The 21,540-nt window shown below is 49.5% G+C and overlaps 1 protein-coding gene across 2 annotated transcripts in view; it reads right to left on the bottom strand.

Annotated features, from left to right (window-relative positions):
• LOC128424273 (SCO-spondin-like) overlaps positions 1-21,540 on the bottom strand; it is a 170,770-nt gene that overhangs the window by 106,527 nt on the left and 42,703 nt on the right. For both annotated transcript variants that reach the window (XM_053410272.1, XM_053410273.1), the window contains exons 28-42: positions 20,521-20,751; positions 18,124-18,330; positions 17,214-17,450; positions 16,379-16,501; positions 13,763-13,857; positions 12,435-12,672; positions 10,850-11,002; positions 9,923-10,063; positions 8,131-8,313; positions 6,313-6,463; positions 5,052-5,211; positions 4,895-4,949; positions 3,582-3,704; positions 2,333-2,551; positions 1,152-1,282 (exon numbers count right to left, since the gene is read on the bottom strand). In XM_053410272.1, coding sequence (XP_053266247.1) covers positions 1,152-1,282; positions 2,333-2,551; positions 3,582-3,704; positions 4,895-4,949; positions 5,052-5,211; positions 6,313-6,463; positions 8,131-8,313; positions 9,923-10,063; positions 10,850-11,002; positions 12,435-12,672; positions 13,763-13,857; positions 16,379-16,501; positions 17,214-17,450; positions 18,124-18,330; positions 20,521-20,751 — 2,447 coding nt within the window. The remainder of the gene's footprint in view (positions 1-1,151; positions 1,283-2,332; positions 2,552-3,581; positions 3,705-4,894; positions 4,950-5,051; positions 5,212-6,312; positions 6,464-8,130; positions 8,314-9,922; positions 10,064-10,849; positions 11,003-12,434; positions 12,673-13,762; positions 13,858-16,378; positions 16,502-17,213; positions 17,451-18,123; positions 18,331-20,520; positions 20,752-21,540) is intronic.

Below are 21,540 nucleotides of genomic sequence, written 5' to 3'. Positions count from 1 at the left end.
CCCTTGTTTACTGCCGCACACCCACCAAACCCAAAAGTCACTTGCCCTGTTGTTCTCTTTTCATTCAGCAGCCTAACAGCCCAGGATAGAAGCTGTTCTTCACCCTGTTGGTGTGACTAGTCCTGCTTCTATATCTTCTGCCCGAGGGCAGGAAATCAAGAAAGTGCCGCCAGGGTGTGAATCATCCCTGAGAATTTTCCTCCCTCTCCTGAGGCAACGTTCTTCCGCTATTTCATCCAGCGGATTCACGGGACAGCCCATAATATCTTGTGCTGTATTCACCACCCTCTGTAGGCACTTTCTATCTGTTGATGTCAAACCAGTGTCCCAGACCGTGATGCAGTAGGAAAGGACACTTTCTATTGTGGACCGGTAGAAGGAGATCATCAAATGTTGATTGACATCTTTCTTCTGCAATACTCTGAGGAGATGGAGTCTCTTTTGGGTTTTCTTAAGCACCTGGGTTGTATTGATTTTCCAGTTAAGGTCTTCCCTGAGATAAACTCCTAGGAATTTAAAGGAAGAGACTCTCTCCACACAGCCCTCCCCGATGTACAGCGGGGCTAGTTCTCCTCTCTTCCTCCAAAAGCCCTGCTTAAGCTGAGATTCCGAAACTGCAGCGGGTTGGACTAGATGACCCTTGGGTCCCTTCCAACTATGATTCCATGATTCTAAGCGATACAGATGTCCTACAGCTGTTTCCCAGTCTTAGATATAGATGCACAAAATCCCGAAAGCAGCCTTTGCCAACCTGGTGCCCTCCAGGCCTTCTGAACTACAACTCCTGCCAGCGTGCGCTGACTCGGGCTGACGGCAGCTGCCTCCCAAAACATCTGGAGGGCACCAGGTTGGCAAAAGCTGCCCTGTGGGCCCATGAACCTAGCCCTGCAGTGCCGTAGGGACTTCGTTCCCCCCACTCCACCCTCTCGAGCCAGGGGTTAGAGCATCGGACTAGGACCGGGTTAGAGACCTGGGTTCGAATCTCCACTCGGCCATGAAGATCACTGGGCAGAGTGGCTGCCTCTCAGCCCTGCCTACCTCACAAGGCTGTTGTTGCGGGGAGTAAGTGAGGAGGGAGAGAAGTGGCCTTGGGCGCCGCCTTGAGTTCCTTGGAGAATAAATAAATAAGTTAGACCACGTGGGTTTTGCACCTTTAGGTCGGGCACGGTGCCCGTGGAAGAGGCCTCGTGGTAGTCATGCCACCTCACGCTGTCCAGGCTGAACCGCAGGAAGAAGCTGGTCACGTAGGCATCAGAGGATCCGGCCCCCTGCACCACCACCCCTGAGGAGGAAAGGCAATTTTATAATGAGATCAAAATAAATAAATTATGTGTTACATGAAATCAATCAGTAGGCATAAGACTCATACTCTTAGTCTACGCTGCCTGACCATCAGTCTACATGCACTCTTTGATATTAGAAAACAGGTACAACAGCTTGACCTACAGTCAACTGGGCTGCACTGCAGGCTGCAGAATGTAGGCACCCTATATATAGAAAGGAGCAAACTGGTGGTATTTGAGGAAGCAGGCTAATTGCTGAACTGAAATACAATTAAGAAGAAGTATGTTAATAGTGAAATAATTACATATTAAGCTCTAACTTAAAAGGATTTTTTATTCATAACACACTTAATAATGCAAACACATTGGCATTTGGCAAGAACGAAGGTTCCTTCAGAAACACAATTTACAAAGACTCATCATCTAGTCTCTAGAAACTTCCTATAACATGAAATAATAACAGGTGTAAATATACAATGCAAACTACCAATAATTATAAATGGCAAAATGTAGGCACCCTGTATATAGAAAGGAGCAAACCAGTGATATTTGAGGGAGCAGGCTAGCAGGTGGGGGCCATGACTTACATCATAGGAGCCGACACAACACACAAACACTGTTGCTGGATGTACGCTTTATTTTATTTGCTTGTTATCTTATATTTTGAAAATGTACATCCAGGTTGTTTTTTCCTTTAATTTTTTGGGGGATCCCCAAGAGAGTGGGACCCTAAACCGTAGTTTGTTTAGCTTATACTGTTATACCTCATGTTGCGTCCACTTCAGGTTGTGTGTTTTTGTCTTGTGTCCCGCGGCAACCCAGAAGTACCAGAGCGGGTTGCTTCCGGGTTTCGCTGCTCGCACATGCGCAAAGCACTAAACCACGCTGCATGCATGCGCAGACACGGCACTTCTGGATGCGAACACTTCGAGTTGCGGACGCGCCTCCAGGACGGATTACGTCCGCAACTCAAGGTTCCACTGTACGTAAATCCGGCACAGCCCCCATCCAACCTCAGCCGGCCCTTCCAGAGCGAGGGGAGCACCCACCTGTCAGGTTCCTGGGTTCCCCCAGATCCACGTGCAGGAAGGGGGGCCGGGACAGAAGCTCAGGATAGACGTCTGCGGGGGGAGCCCAGCCCTGGAGGTCGGCGCTGGGCAGGACGCGGTTGAGGCGGGCGGCGTGAGCCGGGTTCTCTGGCTGCTGCGAGGAAGCCGTGAAGCTGGCGTCCGGCAGAGAGGCAATGCCCAGCGGGCCGTAGCAGAGGTCTGGGGGGTGGCACAGAAGGGAGGTGGGGGGGCGGGTCAGGAGAGCGTCTGGCATCGTGGAAACACATCACACCCAGCGTTCGAAACTCCCATCGTTCTAGGCGCATTTTGCGCCAGGGAATTTTATTAGTGCGAGCAGTTTCTGAGCTCTGGGAGCCTAAGATTTCAGATTGAAACTGCAGAGTGGGAGGAAAGGGGGACCTTTTTCTGCCTCCCCACTTCCAGCTACTCTCTGAAGACTGGAGAAAACACCCTCTTAAGAATATTAGGGGGGTGGGCAGGGGAAGGACTAGACCATGTGAAAAATGAACACAATGCTTTAGCTGCTGTTCATTCACTTCCGGCATTGTATTATTGTTATTTAAAAAGCGCACTTACGACATTCCTTTGTGGTGCCCATAACCTAAAGGTGCCATTTAGCTCCCATATCTCAGTTTCTAACACTGATCACATTTCTTTTAAGGGTACACTTTGATTGGAAAAGCCTTTCTGGATGAGCTCCTCAGCTGCTCCAGCTTTCCCTTCCTTCCTTCCTTCCTTCCTTCCTTCCTTCCTTCCTTCCTTCCTTCCTCCCTTCCTCCCTTCCTCCCTCTCTTTCTTTCTCTTGTTTCATAAAATTTAAATACCACTTGATCATGAAAAACAACAACTCTCCAAAAAGCCGGGCACGGAGAGAATAAAACAATAAAATGATCTATAAATACAACACGTATTCAAACAATAATATCATAAATAAAATAGAAACAGATATTAAAAGACAACAATTTTCGGTGATAAAGTGTGGCAGGACCCGAACTTTGGGACTCCCCGCCTATTGACACGAGGCAGAGGCATCTTCACTGTGCTCTGTCCGAGGTGACGGAGCTTGTTTGCATATAGAGCCCCGCCCACCAAGCAAGTGGGAGGAGCAACCCTTTCGTGGACAACCTCCATCCCGGAAGGGGTCTCTCTCGGTTCCTGCAGACGAGAAGCCCCACGTCACAGGCCTGCATTTACCCAGGTGCAAGGAATGATGCGCGCAGAGTCTCACCTCCAAGAGGGGGCATTGGGAAGGTGTTGAAGGGCAAGGCTGTGGTCAAGGCAGCCGGGCTGGCCACGGTGGGTCCCAGGGGTCCCAGGGCTGGCACAGTTGGCAGAGCCGTCCGGTTCTCACCTGCATAGGAAGGAAACAGGAGGGGTGGGGCAGATCCTGGGGTGATGCCCTGGGCCACCACCGAACACGAGACCCTGGGGGTAACTAGGGTTTTGAGCTGGGGAATTCTGTTGAATCTGCTTGTTACCTCAAGACTCCTGTGAGTGCTGCATTGTAGGGGGTTGGATGATGATGATGATTATTATTTATACCCCCCCTCCATCTGGCTGGGTTTCCCCAGCCACTCTGGGTGGCTCCCAGCAGAATACAATCATACCTCAGGTTATAGACGCTTCAGGTTGTGTTTTTTTGGGTTACGGACCACTGATACTCAGAAGTACTGGAACAGGTTACCTCTGGGTTTTGGTGGTTGCGCATGCGCAGAAGTGTTGACTCTCAACCTGCGCATGCGCAGACCCGCCACTGCGGGTTGCAAACGCACCTCCCGCACGGATCATGTTCGCAACCCGAGTGTCCACTGTATTACCATATTTTTCCGTGTATAAGACTAGGTTTCCCCCCTAAAAAAAATGTCAAAAATTAGGGGCTGTTTTATACATGGGGCCATCTCCCCCCATTTTCTTAAACCTGAGTCCCCAAAAATAGGGGACATCTTATACATGGGGGCGTCTTATACATGGGAAAATATGGCAATAAAAATAAAAAAGCAATAAAACATCAAACATTAAAAACTTCCCTAAACAGTGCTGCCTTCCAACGCTACAATTCCAGGATGCTATGAAATATTTGGGAAATGTAAGATTTGAACAAAGCATCCCCAAAGTTCAAAAAACAAGGAATAAGATTCCCCAGGGGCAAGATAAGAAAACAGGGGTCGTCCCCCATGATTAGCACCAATTGGAGCATTGCAGGGGTTGACCTACTTAGTTGTGATTCCTGCATTGCAAGGGGCTGAGATAGATGACCGCTGGAGGCCCCTCCCAACCCTGCAATTCTAGGATTCTGTGATTCCTCGGAGGCTTTTAAGCAGAGGTTGGCTATCCATCTGTCAGGGGTTCTTGAGCTGTGAATCCTGCATCTAGAGTTCTAAAACTTATTCCTCATTCGGTGCAGCAAATAATTCACAAACCCAGTGTATATAAACGCACAGGCCTGGGGAGAAAACTGAAATTGCAGAGTCTGTCCGATGTGGGGTGGGAGGAGAGGTGCAGGGTCTCTGCCCCCTTTCCCTGCCACCCTGGGGGGCTCACCTGCCTCCACGCAGTAGCAGCAGGCGTCTCCTCGGCCCTCGACCAGGACTCGGCCCTGCAGGAGGGAGGGATGCGAATCAGTGAGGAAATCGGCGCATGCTCAGAGACACCCTTGCGCCCTGGTGCACAGGAAGAGGAGGGAATGTGCCAGACTCACCTCAGGGCAGGCCACTGTGCTGTAGGGGCAATACTGGGAGCACTGGACGGTCAGGTTGGGCAGGCACTGGCACACCTGGCACTGCCCCGAGCGCCAGCGGTCGCCAATGGCATGTGCCCGGCCGTGGTGCTCACACTCTTCGCACGGATCCGTCTGACACCTGCGAAGGGAGAGGGAGGGGCCACATAAGTGGGGAAAGGCAGCCGGGCAACCTCCCCACCCCTCACAAGAAAGAGCAGACAAATCAGTTTTTTCTTTGTTTGGCTTTTGCTGCTTGGCTGCAGCCGATTTGGGCAGAAACCATGGCAGGCAGGCAGGCAGGCAGGCAGGCAGGCGAGAGAGAGAGAGAGATCATGGATTAGAAATGTTCTCCAAGGAGAATGACAGATTTGTGGTGTCCAAACTTTTTTCAAAGAGGGCCAGATTTGAAGAAGTGAAGGGCCATGAGGGCTGACCAAAGTTGATGAATTTTTTTTTTTTATTTTACCCCAAAGTTGTTGATTAGGACATGCCTGGATGCTGAAATGGCAAAAGTGACCAGAAAAATCAGAAATTGGAAAGACCAAAAGTAGAATAAGGAATGTGTGTCTTCTGCAAAAATGGTAAATGCAGATTAAATTTGGAAGCTGTTCTTGCCGAAGATGACATCACACAGACACTGTGCGAAATGTGGCCTCAGGGAGCCAAAGAGTCTTCCTCGGTCTGCTTTATTTATGAAAAATATTTACGGCATATACCACCATCTGTCTGTCTGTCTATCTATCTATCATCTATATATATCTATCTCTATCTCTATCTATCTATCTATCATCTATCTATCATCTATCTATCATCTATATATATCTATATCTATCTCTATCTATCTATCTATCTATCATCTATCTATCTATCTATCTATCTATCTATCATCTATCATCTATCTATCTATCATCTATCATCTATCTATCTATCTATCATCTATCTATCTATCTATCTATCTATCATCTATCTATCTATCATCTATCTATCTATCATCTATCATCTATTATCTATCATCTATCTATCTATCATCTATCATCTATCTATCTATCATCTATTTACTTGAGGCTCACAGCAATAACACCTTTAAAAAACCACATAAGAAATACCGCAAAAACACAATGAACCGTTGAGGGAGGATGAACCCTCCATTGCGGGAGAGAGAAGTTTCCAGCTTCGGCCTCTAGCGAAAAAGGAGCACCTCGTAGGGCCTCCAAGCGATGGCTGGCTCTGTGTGGCTCACCTGCGGGCTTTGCGGTAGATGCCTCGGCACTGGCGGCCGTTGCCGTGCTTGCTGGGGTTGTTGGGGCTGCGGAAAGACCACTGGATGCTCTGCACCCCGCAGGGACCCAGGCACTCACCCCAGGGCGACCAGGAGGACCAGCCGCAATTCACTGGCAAGGCAGGGGAAAGCGGGGAGGAAGCGTTACCAATAAGGAGAGGGACACTGGCTGGCACATGCGCACACCTGCAGCTCCCCACTTGACTCCCCAGATGTTGTTGGATTACAATTATTATAATATATAGAACGATTGCTGATTAAAGTTGTCTCCCGCCCTCGCTCATCGCAAGAGCCCAAGTATTTTGGACAAGCTCAATGGCGGTGGCAGGGCCAAGTGGGGCACCTGTGGAGTGCTGCCCCACAGGATTCTGCTGCCCCAGGTGGCTGCTTCAGTGCGTCTCCTGGGCAGGCTGGCCTTGTGAGTGGAACACGGTGTGCCCCCCCCAATAAGGTTTTGTGGGATGTAACATCACTGAAGCAGTCAAGTACAACATTTCCTGTTTGCCCAGAGTGGACACACAGGGGATGTTGCTCCAGCCAGGAGGACTTCCTGTCACACCTGATCTGGAGCATCCTCCCCCTGCATGTGACCAGGTAGGTGGGCGTGACCCTGGCAGACCCTCTAAAGGGGCTGGTCACGCAGCCATCTTCCTCTCACTCCTCTTTTGACTTTCTTGATGCCTTTTGCTGTCTGCTGGCTCTCAGCCAGCAGCACATGGGCTCATTCCTCACAGAAGATGAACCCACACTTTTCTCAGTACAGTGGTACCTTGGTTCTCAAACTCCAAATACCTGGAAGTAAGTCTTCCGGTTTTTGAACATTTTTTGGAAGCCAGACATCCGATGCAGCTGTTGGCTATGGGTGTCTGCACCAATCAGAAGCTGCAGCTTGGTTTTTGAACATTTCAGAAGTCACATAGACTTGCGGAACTGATTAAGTTTGGCGCTTTCGTTTTTGCTATTTATTTTGTGTTTTTGTTTTTAAGGTTTTTCAATTAATTTTTTTTGTGACTATGTGGAACCCTGTTCAGCTACTGACTGATTGATTTATTGTGTGACTGTGGAAATGGATAAAAGCCCCCCGTCCAAACAATGACTATCATCAGTGCAGGTAAGATTTTTTTAAAAAATCATCTACAATACTGTCTTATTTATTTTATAGTACAGTACATTGATTATTGCTTTCATTTTATGGATCAATGGTCTCGTTAGGTAGCAAAATTCATGTGAAATTGCTGTTTTAGAGGTCGTCTTTAAAAGTCTGGAATGGATTAAATCGTTTTACATTCCTTTCTATGGGAAAACGCGCCTTGGTTTCGGAACGCTTTGGTTTTGGAATGGACTTCCGTAACGGATTAAGTTTGAGAACCAAGGTACCACTGTAACTGTAACTACAAGATAAAGCCTGCCTTCAGGACCAAACTGTGAACTGAATGTAAGTAAACCTTATAGTTACTTTGAAAAGAAGACTGTTGTGTCATTATTGCTTTTAAGAGGGAACTAAAGGAGATTTACCAGAAACAATCCAATCTGGACAAGCCAGACTGAATTGCTTAACTCAAATGGTTCTGACAAATCCATCAACTTGCTTCCCGCAATGTACAAGGGAATGTGCCCTGCTACTAGCTCACTTGCATGAGTGGGGAAGGATAATATTTAATCAATATATCCTCTCCTACTATCCTCAATGTTCCCACAGGTTTGAGCCTGGGGGACCACCGGATTGTGGGGGGCACCTCCTGGGACATCTAGCAATGCGGGGAGAGGGGCCGTGCTCACCTGTGCACTCCGGGTTCTGCCGGCAGCGCTTCATCTGACCGTCCTGGCAAGTGCAGATGCGGCAATTGACCTTCACCAGCTGGCCGGGCCAGTAGCGGATGCCCTCCACCTGGCAGGGACACTCTCTGGGGCGCACACACTGCTGATCGCTGTCCAGGACCAGCCCGTCGGGGCACCAGCACCCTGAGCAGGAGAGAGAGAGAGAAGGTCGGGGAACGGAGGAAGGGAGTGCAATAATAAAATTTAAGGTCTTATATATATAATAAATGTTCATAAATGTACCAACCCCAAGCACACACATAGATCAGCACGGGAAGACCGACCTGAAACCATTTTGACTCCCAGACTGACCAAATGTTTTCTCTGCAAGGAGGGAGGGGGTGAGGGAGCTTCCCCATTGTCTCAGGAATTAAGTGATTACCATCTCAAAGGAATGGCCAGACTACCAGGAAAGGCAATCAGATAAGGCATTATCAGATAACCTGGCAGACAGGAAAAACAACAACACTCAAATTTCTGTTGTAGATCACCTTTTCTGTGATGTAGGTACAGTCATACCTCGGGTTGAAGTAGCTTTGGGATAAGTATTTTCGGGTTGCACACTGTGGCAATCCAGAAGTAACGGAGTGCGTTACTTTCAGGTTTCGCCACTCACGCATGCACAGACGGTCAAAATGACGTCATGCGCATGCGCAGAAGTGGCAAATTGTGACCTGCGCACACGCAGACGTGCGGACGTGGGTTGCGTTTGCTTCTGGATACAAACGGGGCTCCAGAACGGATTGGATAGTCGGATAGTTAAAATGGAATGGTCTCGGTGGTGGGGTGCACATTTTTATTTCTATCTATTTGAATAAATAAATAAATATGCATGCCATTTTGGCCATTGGGCAAAAAAGCTGTACATATATAAATAAATTGTAACAAAGAAAGAAAGATAGACAGAAAGACAGAAAAGAAAGAAAAAAAAACAAACAAGATCATCACCAATAAGCTTAGTGAACAAGGTAGGAATATTAAAACAGAAATATAGGTGTTAAATGTTCTATGTTTTTACAGTGTGAAGGAGAATGTCGTGTATTGTTTTTCCTTGTGGGCATTTTTGGTTTTTTTAAAAAATATAAGGTGCTATTTTTTAGGAAATGGGGGAGAAAAGAAAAAATGAAAGAAAAGAAACGAATGTAGTACAGTGGTACCTTAGTTCTCAAATGCCTTGGTACTCAGACAACTTGGAACCCAAACACTGCAAACCCGGAAGCAAGTATTCCAGTTTGCGAACTTTCTTTGGAAGTCAAATGTTCTCCGTTTTGAGTGTTCCGCTTCCAATTTGAGTGTTATGCTGAGGTCTGTCTGTTTTTGCTATTTATTTTGCGTTTCTGTTTTTGTGGCTGTTTTGTTTTTGTGACTGTGACTGTGTGGAACTCAGTTCAGCTACTGATGGATTGATTGTGTGACTGCAGTACATGGTTTATTGCTTTCATTTTGGTCTCGTTAGATAGCAAAATTCATGTTAAATTGCTGTTTTAGGAGTTGTTTTTAAAAGTCTGGAACGGATTAATCCGTTTTGCATTCCTTTCTGTGGGAAAGCGCGCCTTGGTTTTGGAACGCTTTGGTTTTGGAACAGACTTCCAGAACGGATTAAGTTTGAGAACCAAGGTACCACTGCACCACAGTTTGGTTTGGCTTGCATACCGGTTGAGAAAGTGTGAATCGGGTTCGCTCTTGAATGGGAACTGACCCGTATCCTGCCTCCCCCCTGCCAGCCCCCTTTTCCTGGCCCTCCCCTGCTTACCTGGCCTGCAGGGCCGGTCCTTCCTGCACCGCGTGCGGCTGGAGAGCTCGGCGCAGGAGGTGGGGCAAGGGGCACATTTCCTGCTAACCAGCTCCCCGGGGCAGGTGGAGGCGTTGGCACAATCTTCCCGTTGGCACAGCTCTGCAGAGGGCAAAGGGGAGCAGAGAGGGCTGCTTGGGGTGCTGCCAGTTCGGCCATGTAAGCCCCCCCCCCCGCGCCAATAACACAATGGTCCACAGAAGGCCAAGGAAGAAGCAGCTCTCTTGGGAATTATAGGGACAGAACTACCTAAATTGTATAGACATTTTTTCACGTATGTGACCACAGCGGCAAGAAGGCTACTTGCCCCCAAATGGAAAGAAGCAGAAGTCCTACTGGGACTTTGGATCCCAAAACTTATGGAATATGCAGAAATGGCAAAACTTACTGGAAGAAGTCAAGATGACAAACTTTTTATAAAAGAATGGAAATGGGTTGTTGAATATTTACAGATGAACTGCAAACGGGTAAAAACATTGGCAGGATTATTGTAATAACCTGCAGTTACATAAGAGTATATATTTATAAAGAAGATAAATAAATAAGTTAATTTGGAAATGCAGAATATATCAAAAATAAAATTGAGGAGCCGCAGAAAGAGGGGGAAGGATTTCGAGTTTTAAAATGTCAGAATGATTGTAAAATCAGTGAAATGTATATATCTGAAAAGTCTAATTTTTTTTTTAAGAGGAAGAAGCAGCTCCACTCCCTTCTCCTATGATGCCATAGGATGCTTGGAGGGCTATCTGTCATGGATGCTTTAGCTGAGTTTCCTGCCTTGCAAGGGGTTGGACTAGAGGACCTCTGGGGAACCCCTTCCAATTTTACGATTCTATGCTGTCTCGGCCAGCATTATCCTCCCTCTGCCCGCTCCCCAGACTGACTCACCGATCTCGATGGAGCTGGTCAAAGCCTCTGGCATCTCTGTGCAGTGGCGACCCCCGTTCTGGGAGGGCAGGCACTCTCGCCGCCGGACCACAACGCCACGGCAGTCCTGGGTGCAGTTGGACCACGTCGCCCATTCGCTCCACACGCCGTCCACTGCACGGAAGGGAGAAGCGAAAGCGTCAGGGCAGGGGGGAGCAGAGAAACGGACCTCGCAGGCAGCGGGTGGGATTTGCAGCAAAGGAAATCCTGGTATGCAGAGAGGGGCAAGCGAGGTGATCAAAGGTCTGGAAACTGAGCCTGATGAGGAACGGCTGAAGGAGCTGGGTAGGTTTAGACTGGAAAAGAGGAGGCTGAGAGGAGATAGCAGAACCGTCTTCAAATATCTCAAGAGCTGTCAAATGGAAGAGGGAGCAAACTTGTTTCCTCCAGATCTGGAGGGTAGAACTCGAACCCATGGATTTAATTGACAAGAAAGGCAATTCCAACTAAACATTGGGGATAATCAAGATGATGGATTATGCCGAAATGGCAAAATGGACAGGGAGAATCAGAAACCAAGGAGATAATAAATTTATTAAGGAATGGGAAATTTTTATAGATTATCTTAAAGATCACTGTACAGTTAAAAATGTTAGCAGAATTAATATAGCACTTGTAAGGTAATCATTCTGTGGTTGGTTACAAATGGAAATTTGAATATAAATTTGGGTAATGTTATAAGATGCAGTATCTAATGTAGTGCTATGGAAATCATGGGAGAGCGGAGGGAAGTCTTAATTTTGGCCTCAAAAAATAGGGGGTCATCTTATACATGGGGGCGTCTTATACATGGAAAAATGTGGTGTCTCTAAACCACAGAGCCTAGGGCTTGCCGATCAGAAGGTCAGAGGTTTGAATCCCTGCAACGGGGTGAGCTCCCGTTGCTCGGTCCCTGCTCCTGCCAACCTAGCAGTTCGAAAGCACGTCAAAGTGCAAGTAGATAAATAGGTACTGCTCCGGTGGGAAGGTAAACGGCATTTCCGTGCGCTGCTCTGGTTCACCAGAAGCGGCTTAGTCCTGCTGGCCACATGACCCGGAAGCTGTACGCCGGCTCCCTCGGCCACTAAAGCGAGATGAGCGCCGCAACCCCAGAGTCGTCCACGACTGGACCTGATGGTCAGGGGTCCCTTTACCTTTACCTTATATATATATACAGTGGTACCTCTGGTTGTGAATGGGATCCGTTCCGGAGGCCCACTCGCAACATGAGCAGAACGCAACCTGCTGGTCGCAATTCACCGCTTCTGCACATGCATGCACAAGCGGCGAAACCCAGAAGTAACCCTTTCTTGTACTTCTGGGTCACCGCAGGACGCAACCTGAAAATGCTCAACCTGAAGCAAATGTAACATGAGGTGTGACTGTATGACCATGAAAAATGGGCAGCATCTGGCTGAAAGCACCCATCCCAGAGGTCTCCCCTTTCCTTGTCTATGAGCCACTTCTCCCCTGGTTCAGCACCAAGGGCCCCTGCAGTTGCCCCCAGCTCTCTCCTCTGCTCCCCCTCCTGCTCCTGCCATCCTCCCTCCCCCCCAACCCCCCTCACCTGGGCAGGCCACTGCGAAGCACTGCTGGGCCTGGGCTTCCTCTCCCAGGCAGTGCCGAAGGACGTCGTCCGCCCGCCGGGTGCAGGACCTCCGGCGCACCTGCAGCCCCGTCCCGCAGGAGCGGCTGCAGGAGCTCCAGGGGGCCCAGGGGCTCCAGAGGCCGCAGTCCCGCTCGTCCGAGGGCAGCCAGCCGGAGGACTCTGTGCCGTCAGCGCAGTCGGCCAGGCCGTTGCACACCTGGGGGGCAGGGGGGAGAGGGCAGGGGGTCACTCGGGGCTCCTCCAGGCGCCTTCCAAATTCAGCATCTGCCCGCACAAATATTGCCTGGAGGCCTGGTCTTCACTGAAGATTCATTCCGATATTTATGACGGTGGTGATGAATCCCATCTATATCCCCATCTCTCCTTCAAGGAGCTGAAGGCAGCACATGTGGTTCACTTCCCCCCCCATTTTGTGAATCATTTTTGGGGGATGGGGTGTTATTGTTTTCATTTTGATTTTATATATTGTGATTCCCCCCCCCCCTGTGAACCACCCTGAGACCTCAGGTATAGGGCAGTATATAAGTTCAATAAATAAATAAATTAAATGAGTAGCCCAAAACAGTAGGAGGTCAAAGCTGGTTGGGGAATAATAATAATAATAATAAATTGATATACCACCCTTTATCTAAAGATCCCAGGGCACTGTACAGCATTAAGAACACATTTTACAGAGCATCAATAATAAAAACATAATAAAAATCATAATAACACACAGCATAATAATTAAAAAATGGCTACAGTCCCCGCCCCCAATAGATTATTTCATGGCCAAAGGCCTGGGGGTAGAGGAATGTTTTTGCCTGGCGCCTAAAGACATGTAATGAAGGCACCGGGAGAGCCTCCCTGGGGAGAACATTCCATAAATAATATATTATTATTATTAGCAGTACCCCATCCATCTGGTGGGTTTCCCCAGCCACTCTGGGCGGTTTCCAACAGAGATTAAAAATACATTAAAACATCAGTCCTTAAAAACTTCCCACAAGCAGGGAGCCACCACAGAAAAGTCCCTATTCTTGTGTTGCCACCCTCTGGACCTCTTGTCAAAAGGGGGACATAGAGGGGGGTCTCAGATGAGCGCAAAATCTGGGAGAGGCGGTTCTTAACATATCGCAGTCCTGAGCCGTTGGTTCTTTCCCGAAATATTTGAGAGAACTGGATGGGTGGCTGGACAGGACCAGGGATTAGGGTAGTGTGAAATGAGACCTTTTAGGGTGGCTGGGGGGGGGAATATCTGGGCAGGGGAGATGTAGTGAAAGGCCACCCACAGCCCCCAGTCGCACCTGTTTAAAGGCAATGCAGGCACCATCCCCACAGGAGTACTCCGTACAGGGTCCCGCGGTCTGGTTCCTTTCGCCCGGACGGACCACGTGGCTCTCTGTGTGGGTCAGAAGGAAAAGCCGTGAGCATCACACAAGGGCCAGCAGAGGAGGAGGAGACCCCAGCCATCCCCAGCCCATTGGGGGGCAGAAGAAGCCTTCCTTGGCTCTCCTCAGCAGCCGCCCCCACAAGACACACCAGGAAACCCTCAGACAGCTCCTTGGGAAATGGAACATCATCTGCATCGCATAAGGACATCCGCAGAGCCTGCTGGATCTTGTTCGGAATCCTTGTCCGGAATCCTGGACCCACCAGACCAGACTCTGAGCGGAAGCCCAGGCAAAGGACCCAATCTGTGCCAGATTTACGTTTAAGCTAAACAAGCTACAGCTTAGGGCCCCACTCTCTTGGGGACCCCCCAAAAATTAAAGGAATGTACATTTCCAAAATACAAAATAAAAAAGAAATAAAATTAAACCTACATACAGCAGCAGTGTTTTGTGTTGTGTAGGCTCCTATGATGTAAGTCGTGGGTTGGCAACCTAAGGCCCAGGGGCCGGATCATAGCTGTCAACTTACAGATTTGAAAATAAGGGACCTGCAGCCTTGAAAATAAGGGACCTGCAGCCTCACCTGTTCCAGGCACTCCAGTCTTCCTGTCCTCCTGCAGTCTGGTCAAACTCATGCTGGTAGCTTCGAGAACACTGTCCAACCAACTTTGTAACCAGAGGTTCAACTGAATAGAATCTGAATCACATGCACCACAAGGCCTATGCAGCCTCAACTTAAGATGGCTCCCCGGCCTGGCTTTGCACTGCAAAGTTTGCAGCAGCACATGCAACAAAATGGCACCCAGCATTCAAAAACCCCCTCAGCTTGCATTAACTAGCCACACACAAGGCATGCAAGCTCCACCTCCAGTTGTTCTTAGACTTCTTATTGGGTGAGCAACACAGCCAAGCAACACAGTTGGAGCCTCCCTCCTCCCTGGCCAGCAGGGAGGGAGGGAGAGGAGCTGCTTCCTTTGAAATTTAAGGGACATCATTTAAGGAACATTTAAGGGACATCTATCAATAAGGGACAGCAGCGGGACATGGCCCTGGAATAAGGGACTGTCCCTTCAAATAAGGGACACTTGACAGCTATGGGCTGGATGCGGCCCAATCGCCCTCTCAATCTGGCCCACGGATGGTCTGGGAATCAGCGTGTTTTTACATGAGTAGAATGTGTCCTATTATTTAAAATGCATCTCTGGGTTATTTCTGGGGCAGAGGAATTCGTTCATTTCCCCCCACAAAATATAGTCCAGCCCACCACATGGTCTGAGGGACAGTGGACCGGCCCCCACCTGAAAATGTTTGCTGACCCCTGATGTAAGTCATGGGCCCTGCCTGCTAGCCTGCTAGCCTGCTCCCTAAAATATCCCTGGTTTGCTCATTTCTATATATAGGGTGCCTACATTCTACATGTGCAAATGGCTTGAGATACCTATTAGGTCCATAAATGACCATATAGCGTATATTCAACACACAAAAACAGTGGCAATTTGTTGCTGACAAAGGACAGCTGGACACCTAAAGGGCTCCATTACCTTCAGTAGCTTAGGGCCTCATCAAACCTAAATCCGGCCCTGGACCCTATCCCAACACCGCACTTCCAATTTGTGATTCCTAGGAACTGGTCTTCAAAGACAAGTCATCACTGATTATGAAGGTACAACATCAGCCCTGGAAAACCGTGTGATCCTTCCACACAGTTGCGTATGAAAATAACCTCCGCACATGCGTGACGTCCAGCGGGCAGGATAAATAGGGCTTGGCTTGTTTGTTTCGTAGCTATTTTGTTAATGTTGGTAATATTGTTTTATAGACATTAATGCTGTCATGCTTCGGGAATCCTATAACATGAGTTTTGGTGTAACTGTGATGCTTATTTTTGTTTTGTTTTGTTAATAGCGCTACACAGATGGTAATTGTTTCATTTGCGATTGTTTCACAGATCATTTCTTAAGTATTCTATACTATTTATGCTGTATTCATGATGTTTCGTTCTGTTTTATTTATCTTTTGCTTGTAAGCCGCTTTGGGATATATTTGAATAAAAAGCAGCATAGAAATAGAAAACAAAGAAAGAAAGAAACAAATAAAATGAAAACCACTTGAGCTGGGCATGCAGTTGTGTCTGCTCATTCACTCTACCTTGTTTTGGGTTTTGCAACCCTGGAAATACATTTGCCAGAAACAGAAGGGTGGGGGCAGCAAAGTGAGAGACAACGAAGACAACAAACTGGGGAAGGGGAGGGAGGACCGGGAATTTCTTAACACGCCCAGGCCCCTCCCACACTCCCAGAAACCTCTGCCTGAACGGCTTCGAACGGCTTCTCACGAGGACTAGAAGCTTGCTTTCAAAACTGGATTGATTTTTACGCAGAGGGTAGCTCAAGCGCATCGGATGCCCAGCAAAGCCAGGGAAGGGAGCAAGAGTCTCAAATCTGGGCAAGGGATACCGTGAGAGGGTCCTTTTCCACCCCGCTTCCATTCCAGCCGCCCGCCAGGCGAGGGCCACTGAAGGCTCCTTACCGCAGGCCACCTCGTCCTCTCCCTGGGGGCAGTCTGGGGAGCCGTCACACACCCGGGAAACGTTGATGCACATGCGGTTGTCGCAGATGAAGAAGCCCGGGCAGGGCGGAATCTGCGTGGAGCCTGCGCCAGGAAAGAGAAAGGAGGGTTATTCCCAGGGAGACAGGACCAGGGATGAACTGGGCACCTGAGATGCCCCCACAGGTCCCTCTGGAGAGGCTGAGGGTGGTTCCTCATTCCCCCCCCCCACAGCCCCTTCTCCACATTTCCACATTGAAACTGAATTGAAATTGAAATACTTTATTGTCACTTGTACAACTTGTATACAGTGAGATTACACCAGCACCCCCCACTCAGCTCTCTTCGTCTTAATTCCCCTCGTTTACTGAGGCACACCCACCAAACCCGAAAGTCACTTGCCCTGTTGTTATCTTTTCATTCAGCAGCCTAACAGCCCAGGATAGAAGCTGTTCTTCACCCTGTTGGGGCGACTAATCATGCTTCTATATCTTCTGCCCGAGGGCAGGAGAGCAAGAAAGTGCCGGCCAGGGTGTGAATCATCCCTGAGAATTTTCCTCACTCTCCTGAGGCAACGTTCTTCCGCTCTTTCATCCAGTGAATTCGCGGGACAGCCCATAATATCTTGTGCTGTATTCACCACCCTCTGTAGGCACTTCCTATCCGTTGATGTCAAACCAGCGTCCCACACTGTGATGCAGTAGGAAAGGACACTTTCTATTGTTCTCTAGTCTGACCCCGGCCACGCAGGAATCGTCCACCCCGCCCTTCTCGCCGTCTGCAGAGAGCCCCAGTCATGGGGTCAGGATCTGCTCACCGCAGGTGTCGACACTTTCGTCCGAGTGGTCCTGGCAGTGGGGGGCGCCGTCGCACAGCCGACTGTAGTGGATGCACTCGGCCCCGTGGGCGCAGGGGAACTGGTCCAGGCCGCAGGTGCGGTTGCACTGGAGCTCGTCGCTGGCGTCCAGGCAGTCGGCTTCGTTGTCGCACACCCAGCCGCGCGGCTGGCACTCCCCGCTGTGGCAGTGAAACTCGTAGCGGCCGCAGGGTGGTGCTGCGGGGAGGGCAGGACGAGAGAGGGAGAGAGAGAAGGGGAGAGAGAAGGAAAGAGGTCAAGGCGTCCGGAGCAAGGCTCCAGACAAAGGCAGCCACCTCAGGCAGCAGAAGCCCAAGGGGAGATGTCCCGTGGGTGCTCCGCCCTCCCCGCCACCTTCACCTCTGAAATCTCACGAGATCTCGCAAGATCTGGGGGAGCTTGTAACAGCCAGGAGACAAGAGTCAGAGTCAGGAGAGTGGGAGCAGGATTGGAAGGTGAAGCAGAGGTGCAGGAAGAGGGAGAGAGAGATCAGGGTGCTGTAGAGCCCAGGCTTCCCTGTGCCCCCACCTCTCCTGCCCCACTGTCTCCCAGGTCCAGAAGAGGAGTGAAGAGGGAAGAGCAGACGCAGCTTGCACAAAGGCTTAGTCTTTGCCTGCTCACCCAGGTTGGGTGCGGAAGATGCACAAGCAGAGGTCGAGGCCTCTCTGTTGCAGCAACGACCTCAATGGGTAGCTGAGAGACGTAGGACTGGTGAACATACCTCTCCCTAACTTGTAAGAGCTCTTGGGAACTCTAGATCAAAACATGGGGGCTGACGACAGCTGTGTTAGGGCAGCCTTGGCCCTTCCCACTAGGCACCCCTACTCAGTGGAAGGAGCCACGGGTTTCTGGGTGCATGGAGCCTGCTTACCCAGAGTCCTGTTCACGGGGGACGGGTGAGTCGCAGGACGACTGGGGAGCATGGTGGCTGCCGGAGGTGTCGTCGGGGGCGCTGGGCAGTGCGGTGGCTTCTCATCGGCGCCTTCGGCACAGTCGCGCAGGCCGTCGCACACCTGGGAGCGGCTCACGCAAGTGCCATCCGGACAAGGTAGCTGCCCAGGGGCACACGTCACACGGCCTGTGAGGGGAGGAGGGTACGGTGAAGACCAGCCCACCATTCGCTCATTCTAGTGCCTTCCTTCAGTTCTCAGGAAGCTTAGTTTGGTCAGAATCGAGTCTACCCTTCCAGAGTTAATGCTAAATACATTGCTTCTGGTGGAAATTTGTGTTCTGGGCTTTTTAGACTCGTCTACCCATGTACTATCTGAAACGCCACCTCCATCTTCTCTTATAAAAGCCACCTCCATCTCCTCAAAAGATTCCATCCGAAAATTTTTACACATCACTTGAGAAGACAGGCGAACTAATGCCAGTGTACTGGAAGAAGCAATGATCACCTGTGTTGAAGCAAAGATTCTTCAACATCAACTTCATTGGACTGGTCATAATAATAATATGAAATTTTTATTTGTACCCCGCCCTCCCCAGCTGGAGCCGGGCTCAGGGCGGCTAACATCATAAAACTAACACAGTTGTGCGGATGCCTGATGATCGTCTTCCAAAGCAACTACTCTATTCCGAACTTCAAAATGGAAAGCGTAATGCTGGAGGTCAACAAAAGAGGTTTAAAGACTGTCTCAAGGCAAATCTTTAAAAATGTAGTATAAACACCGACAATGGGAAAACACTGGCCTGCGAGTGCTCTAATTGGAGAACAGCCTTTACCAAAGGTGTCGTGGGCTTTGAAGATGCTTGAACTCAGGACGCAAGGGAGAAACGTTCTAACAGGAAGGCACGCTTGGCAAATCCACACCGTGATCACCTCCCACCCGGGAACCTATGTCCCCACTGTGGAAGGACGTATGGATCCAGAATTGGCCTCCACAGTCACTTACAGACTCATTGTTAAAACCGTGTTCATGGAAGACAATCTGACTCGGCCATGAATGATCGCCAAAGAAGACGACTACCTGAAACCCAAGGGGCACATTGGTTGCCAGATGTGAAATCTATTGGTTCTATTTTCAGCTCCCCCACCCCCTAAAGAAGACCGCGATGGCTCTGCTCAGCCTCCATACTTGAAGGCTGCAGTGCTGCTGACTGCCAGTTGCTGGAAACCTCAAGAAGGTAGCTTTTGTATTTGATCTGTGTTGTTTTTAATTTGTGTGAGTCCGGAAAAAAGGTGGGATATTAATAACCCATCAGTCGATCACAAACCACTTTCAGCTTTTTAAAAAACAATAAAGCAATGCACATGTTTTGTGAAATAAATCTCGATTGGTCAATAGCGTTTGTTCCATAACACCCATCGGAGTAACAGTTCAGATCAGTTACAGATAGGTAGCCGTGTTGTTCTGCCGTAGTCGAAACAAAATAAAAAAATTCCTTCCAGTAGCACCTTAAAGGTAAAGGGACCCCTGACCATTAGGTCCACTCATGGCCGACTCTGGGGTTGCGGCGCTCATCTCGCTTTACTGGCCGAGGGAGCCGGCGTACAGCTTCCGGGTCATGTGACCACCATGACTAAACCGCTTCTGGCGAACCAGAGCAGCGCACGGAAACGCCGTTTACCTTCCAGCCGGAGTGGTACCCATTTATCTACTTGCACTTTGACGTGCTTTCGAACTGCTAGGTTGGCAGGAGCAGGGACCGAGCAACGGGAGCTCACCCCATCGCGGGAATTCAAACCGCCAACCTTCTGATCGGCAAGCCCAAAAGGCTCTGTGGTTTAACCCACAGCGCCACCCGCGCCCCTAGTAGCACCTTAAAGGCCAACTAATTTTGTTATGCATGCACACGAAAACTCATACCAATAACAAACTTAGTTGGTCTCTAAAGTACTACCGGAAGGAATTTTTAAATTTTAGTTCAGATCAGGAAACTGAAAATAATCTGGCTGGGTATGGTGGGGGAAGATTTGGAGGGAAGGAAAAGCAAACCATAAGCCTGCAATAAACATCTGAATTGCATTGGCCGTCTTGATAAACCTGGATTGTGGCTTAGCGCTGCTGGAAGGCTTCCCCCAAGATTACCAAAGACGCTTGATAGGACCTTGTAAACCTTCAATGTACAACATCAAAACCTTTGGGGTCCACCTAGCGCAGCATTCCCTGCACGGACTGGCAGTGGCTCTCCAGGGTTTGGGGGTCCAGGGGTCTCTCCCAGCCCTAAGTGGAGGGGACACTGGGTGCGTGTGGACGGGAGCTGGGACCTTCTGCTTGCCAAGCAGCTGCCCCGCCACCGACCTACGGGGGATGACCGTTCTCACCTGGGCAGAAAGCTTCATCCATTCCGGCAGGACAGTCCTGCTTCCCGTCACAAAGCAGAGCTTGGGGAAGGCACTGGCCGTTGGGACACTGGAACTCCCCAGCCGGGCACACGCAGCCGCTCTCGTCACTGAAGTCTCCGCAGTCGTCGTGCCGGTCGCAGCGGTGGAGGTACGGCAAGCAGCGCCCCATTGCGCAGCGGAACTCGCTCGGCCCACAGGGGGGCCCACAGCCTGAGAAGGGGTTGTTTTATTGTTTATTATTATTTCTGCAATTTACATGCCACCCTTTATCCGAAGAGGTACAACATTAAAAGCATAATTTAAATAGCATAATAAGAAAAGATAAATTAAAAAATGATAATAACAGTCCCGCCCCCGCCCCAAGACACTTTTAAAAGGCCATGGATTGTCTAATGGCTGAAGGCCTGGTTAAAGAGGAACATTTTTGCCTGGAGCCTAAAGGTATAGAATGAAGTCACCGGGCGAGCCTCCCTGGGCAGAGCATTCCATAGACGGGGAGCCACTGCAGAAAAGGCCCCGTTCTCGAGTTGCCACTCTGCCGACCTCTCACAGAAGAGGCACATGGAGAAGGGCCTCTGATGATGATCGCAGATTTGGGGATGGTTTATATAGGGAGAGGCAGTCCTTGAGGCATTGCGGTCCTGAGCCGTTTAAGGCTTTATAGGTCAAAACCAGCATATTGAATTGGGCCTGGAAGCTAACTGGCAGCCAATGCAGTCAGGCCAGGATTGGTGTGATATGCTCAAACTGTCTCGTCCTGGTAAGCAACCTGATTGCCGAATTCTGCACCAGCTGAAGTTTCTGAACCATCTTCAGAGGCAGCCCCACGCATCACACGGTGCGGTAATCTATCCCAGAGGTTACCAGAGCATCAACCATGGAAGTTAGGCTTTCCTTGTCCAGATAGCGGCGCAGCCGATGGAAGGCACACCGGGCCACTGAGACCGCCTGAGCCTCGAGCGACAGTACAGGATCCAGCATTATCCCCGAGCTACGTAC

This window comes from Podarcis raffonei, chromosome 12 (genome assembly GCF_027172205.1).
Source record: "Podarcis raffonei isolate rPodRaf1 chromosome 12, rPodRaf1.pri, whole genome shotgun sequence".
Taxonomy (NCBI): Eukaryota; Metazoa; Chordata; class Lepidosauria; order Squamata; family Lacertidae; genus Podarcis; species Podarcis raffonei.
Note: the sequence above shows the minus strand (reverse complement) of the source record. Positions and strands in the feature narration are given on the sequence as shown.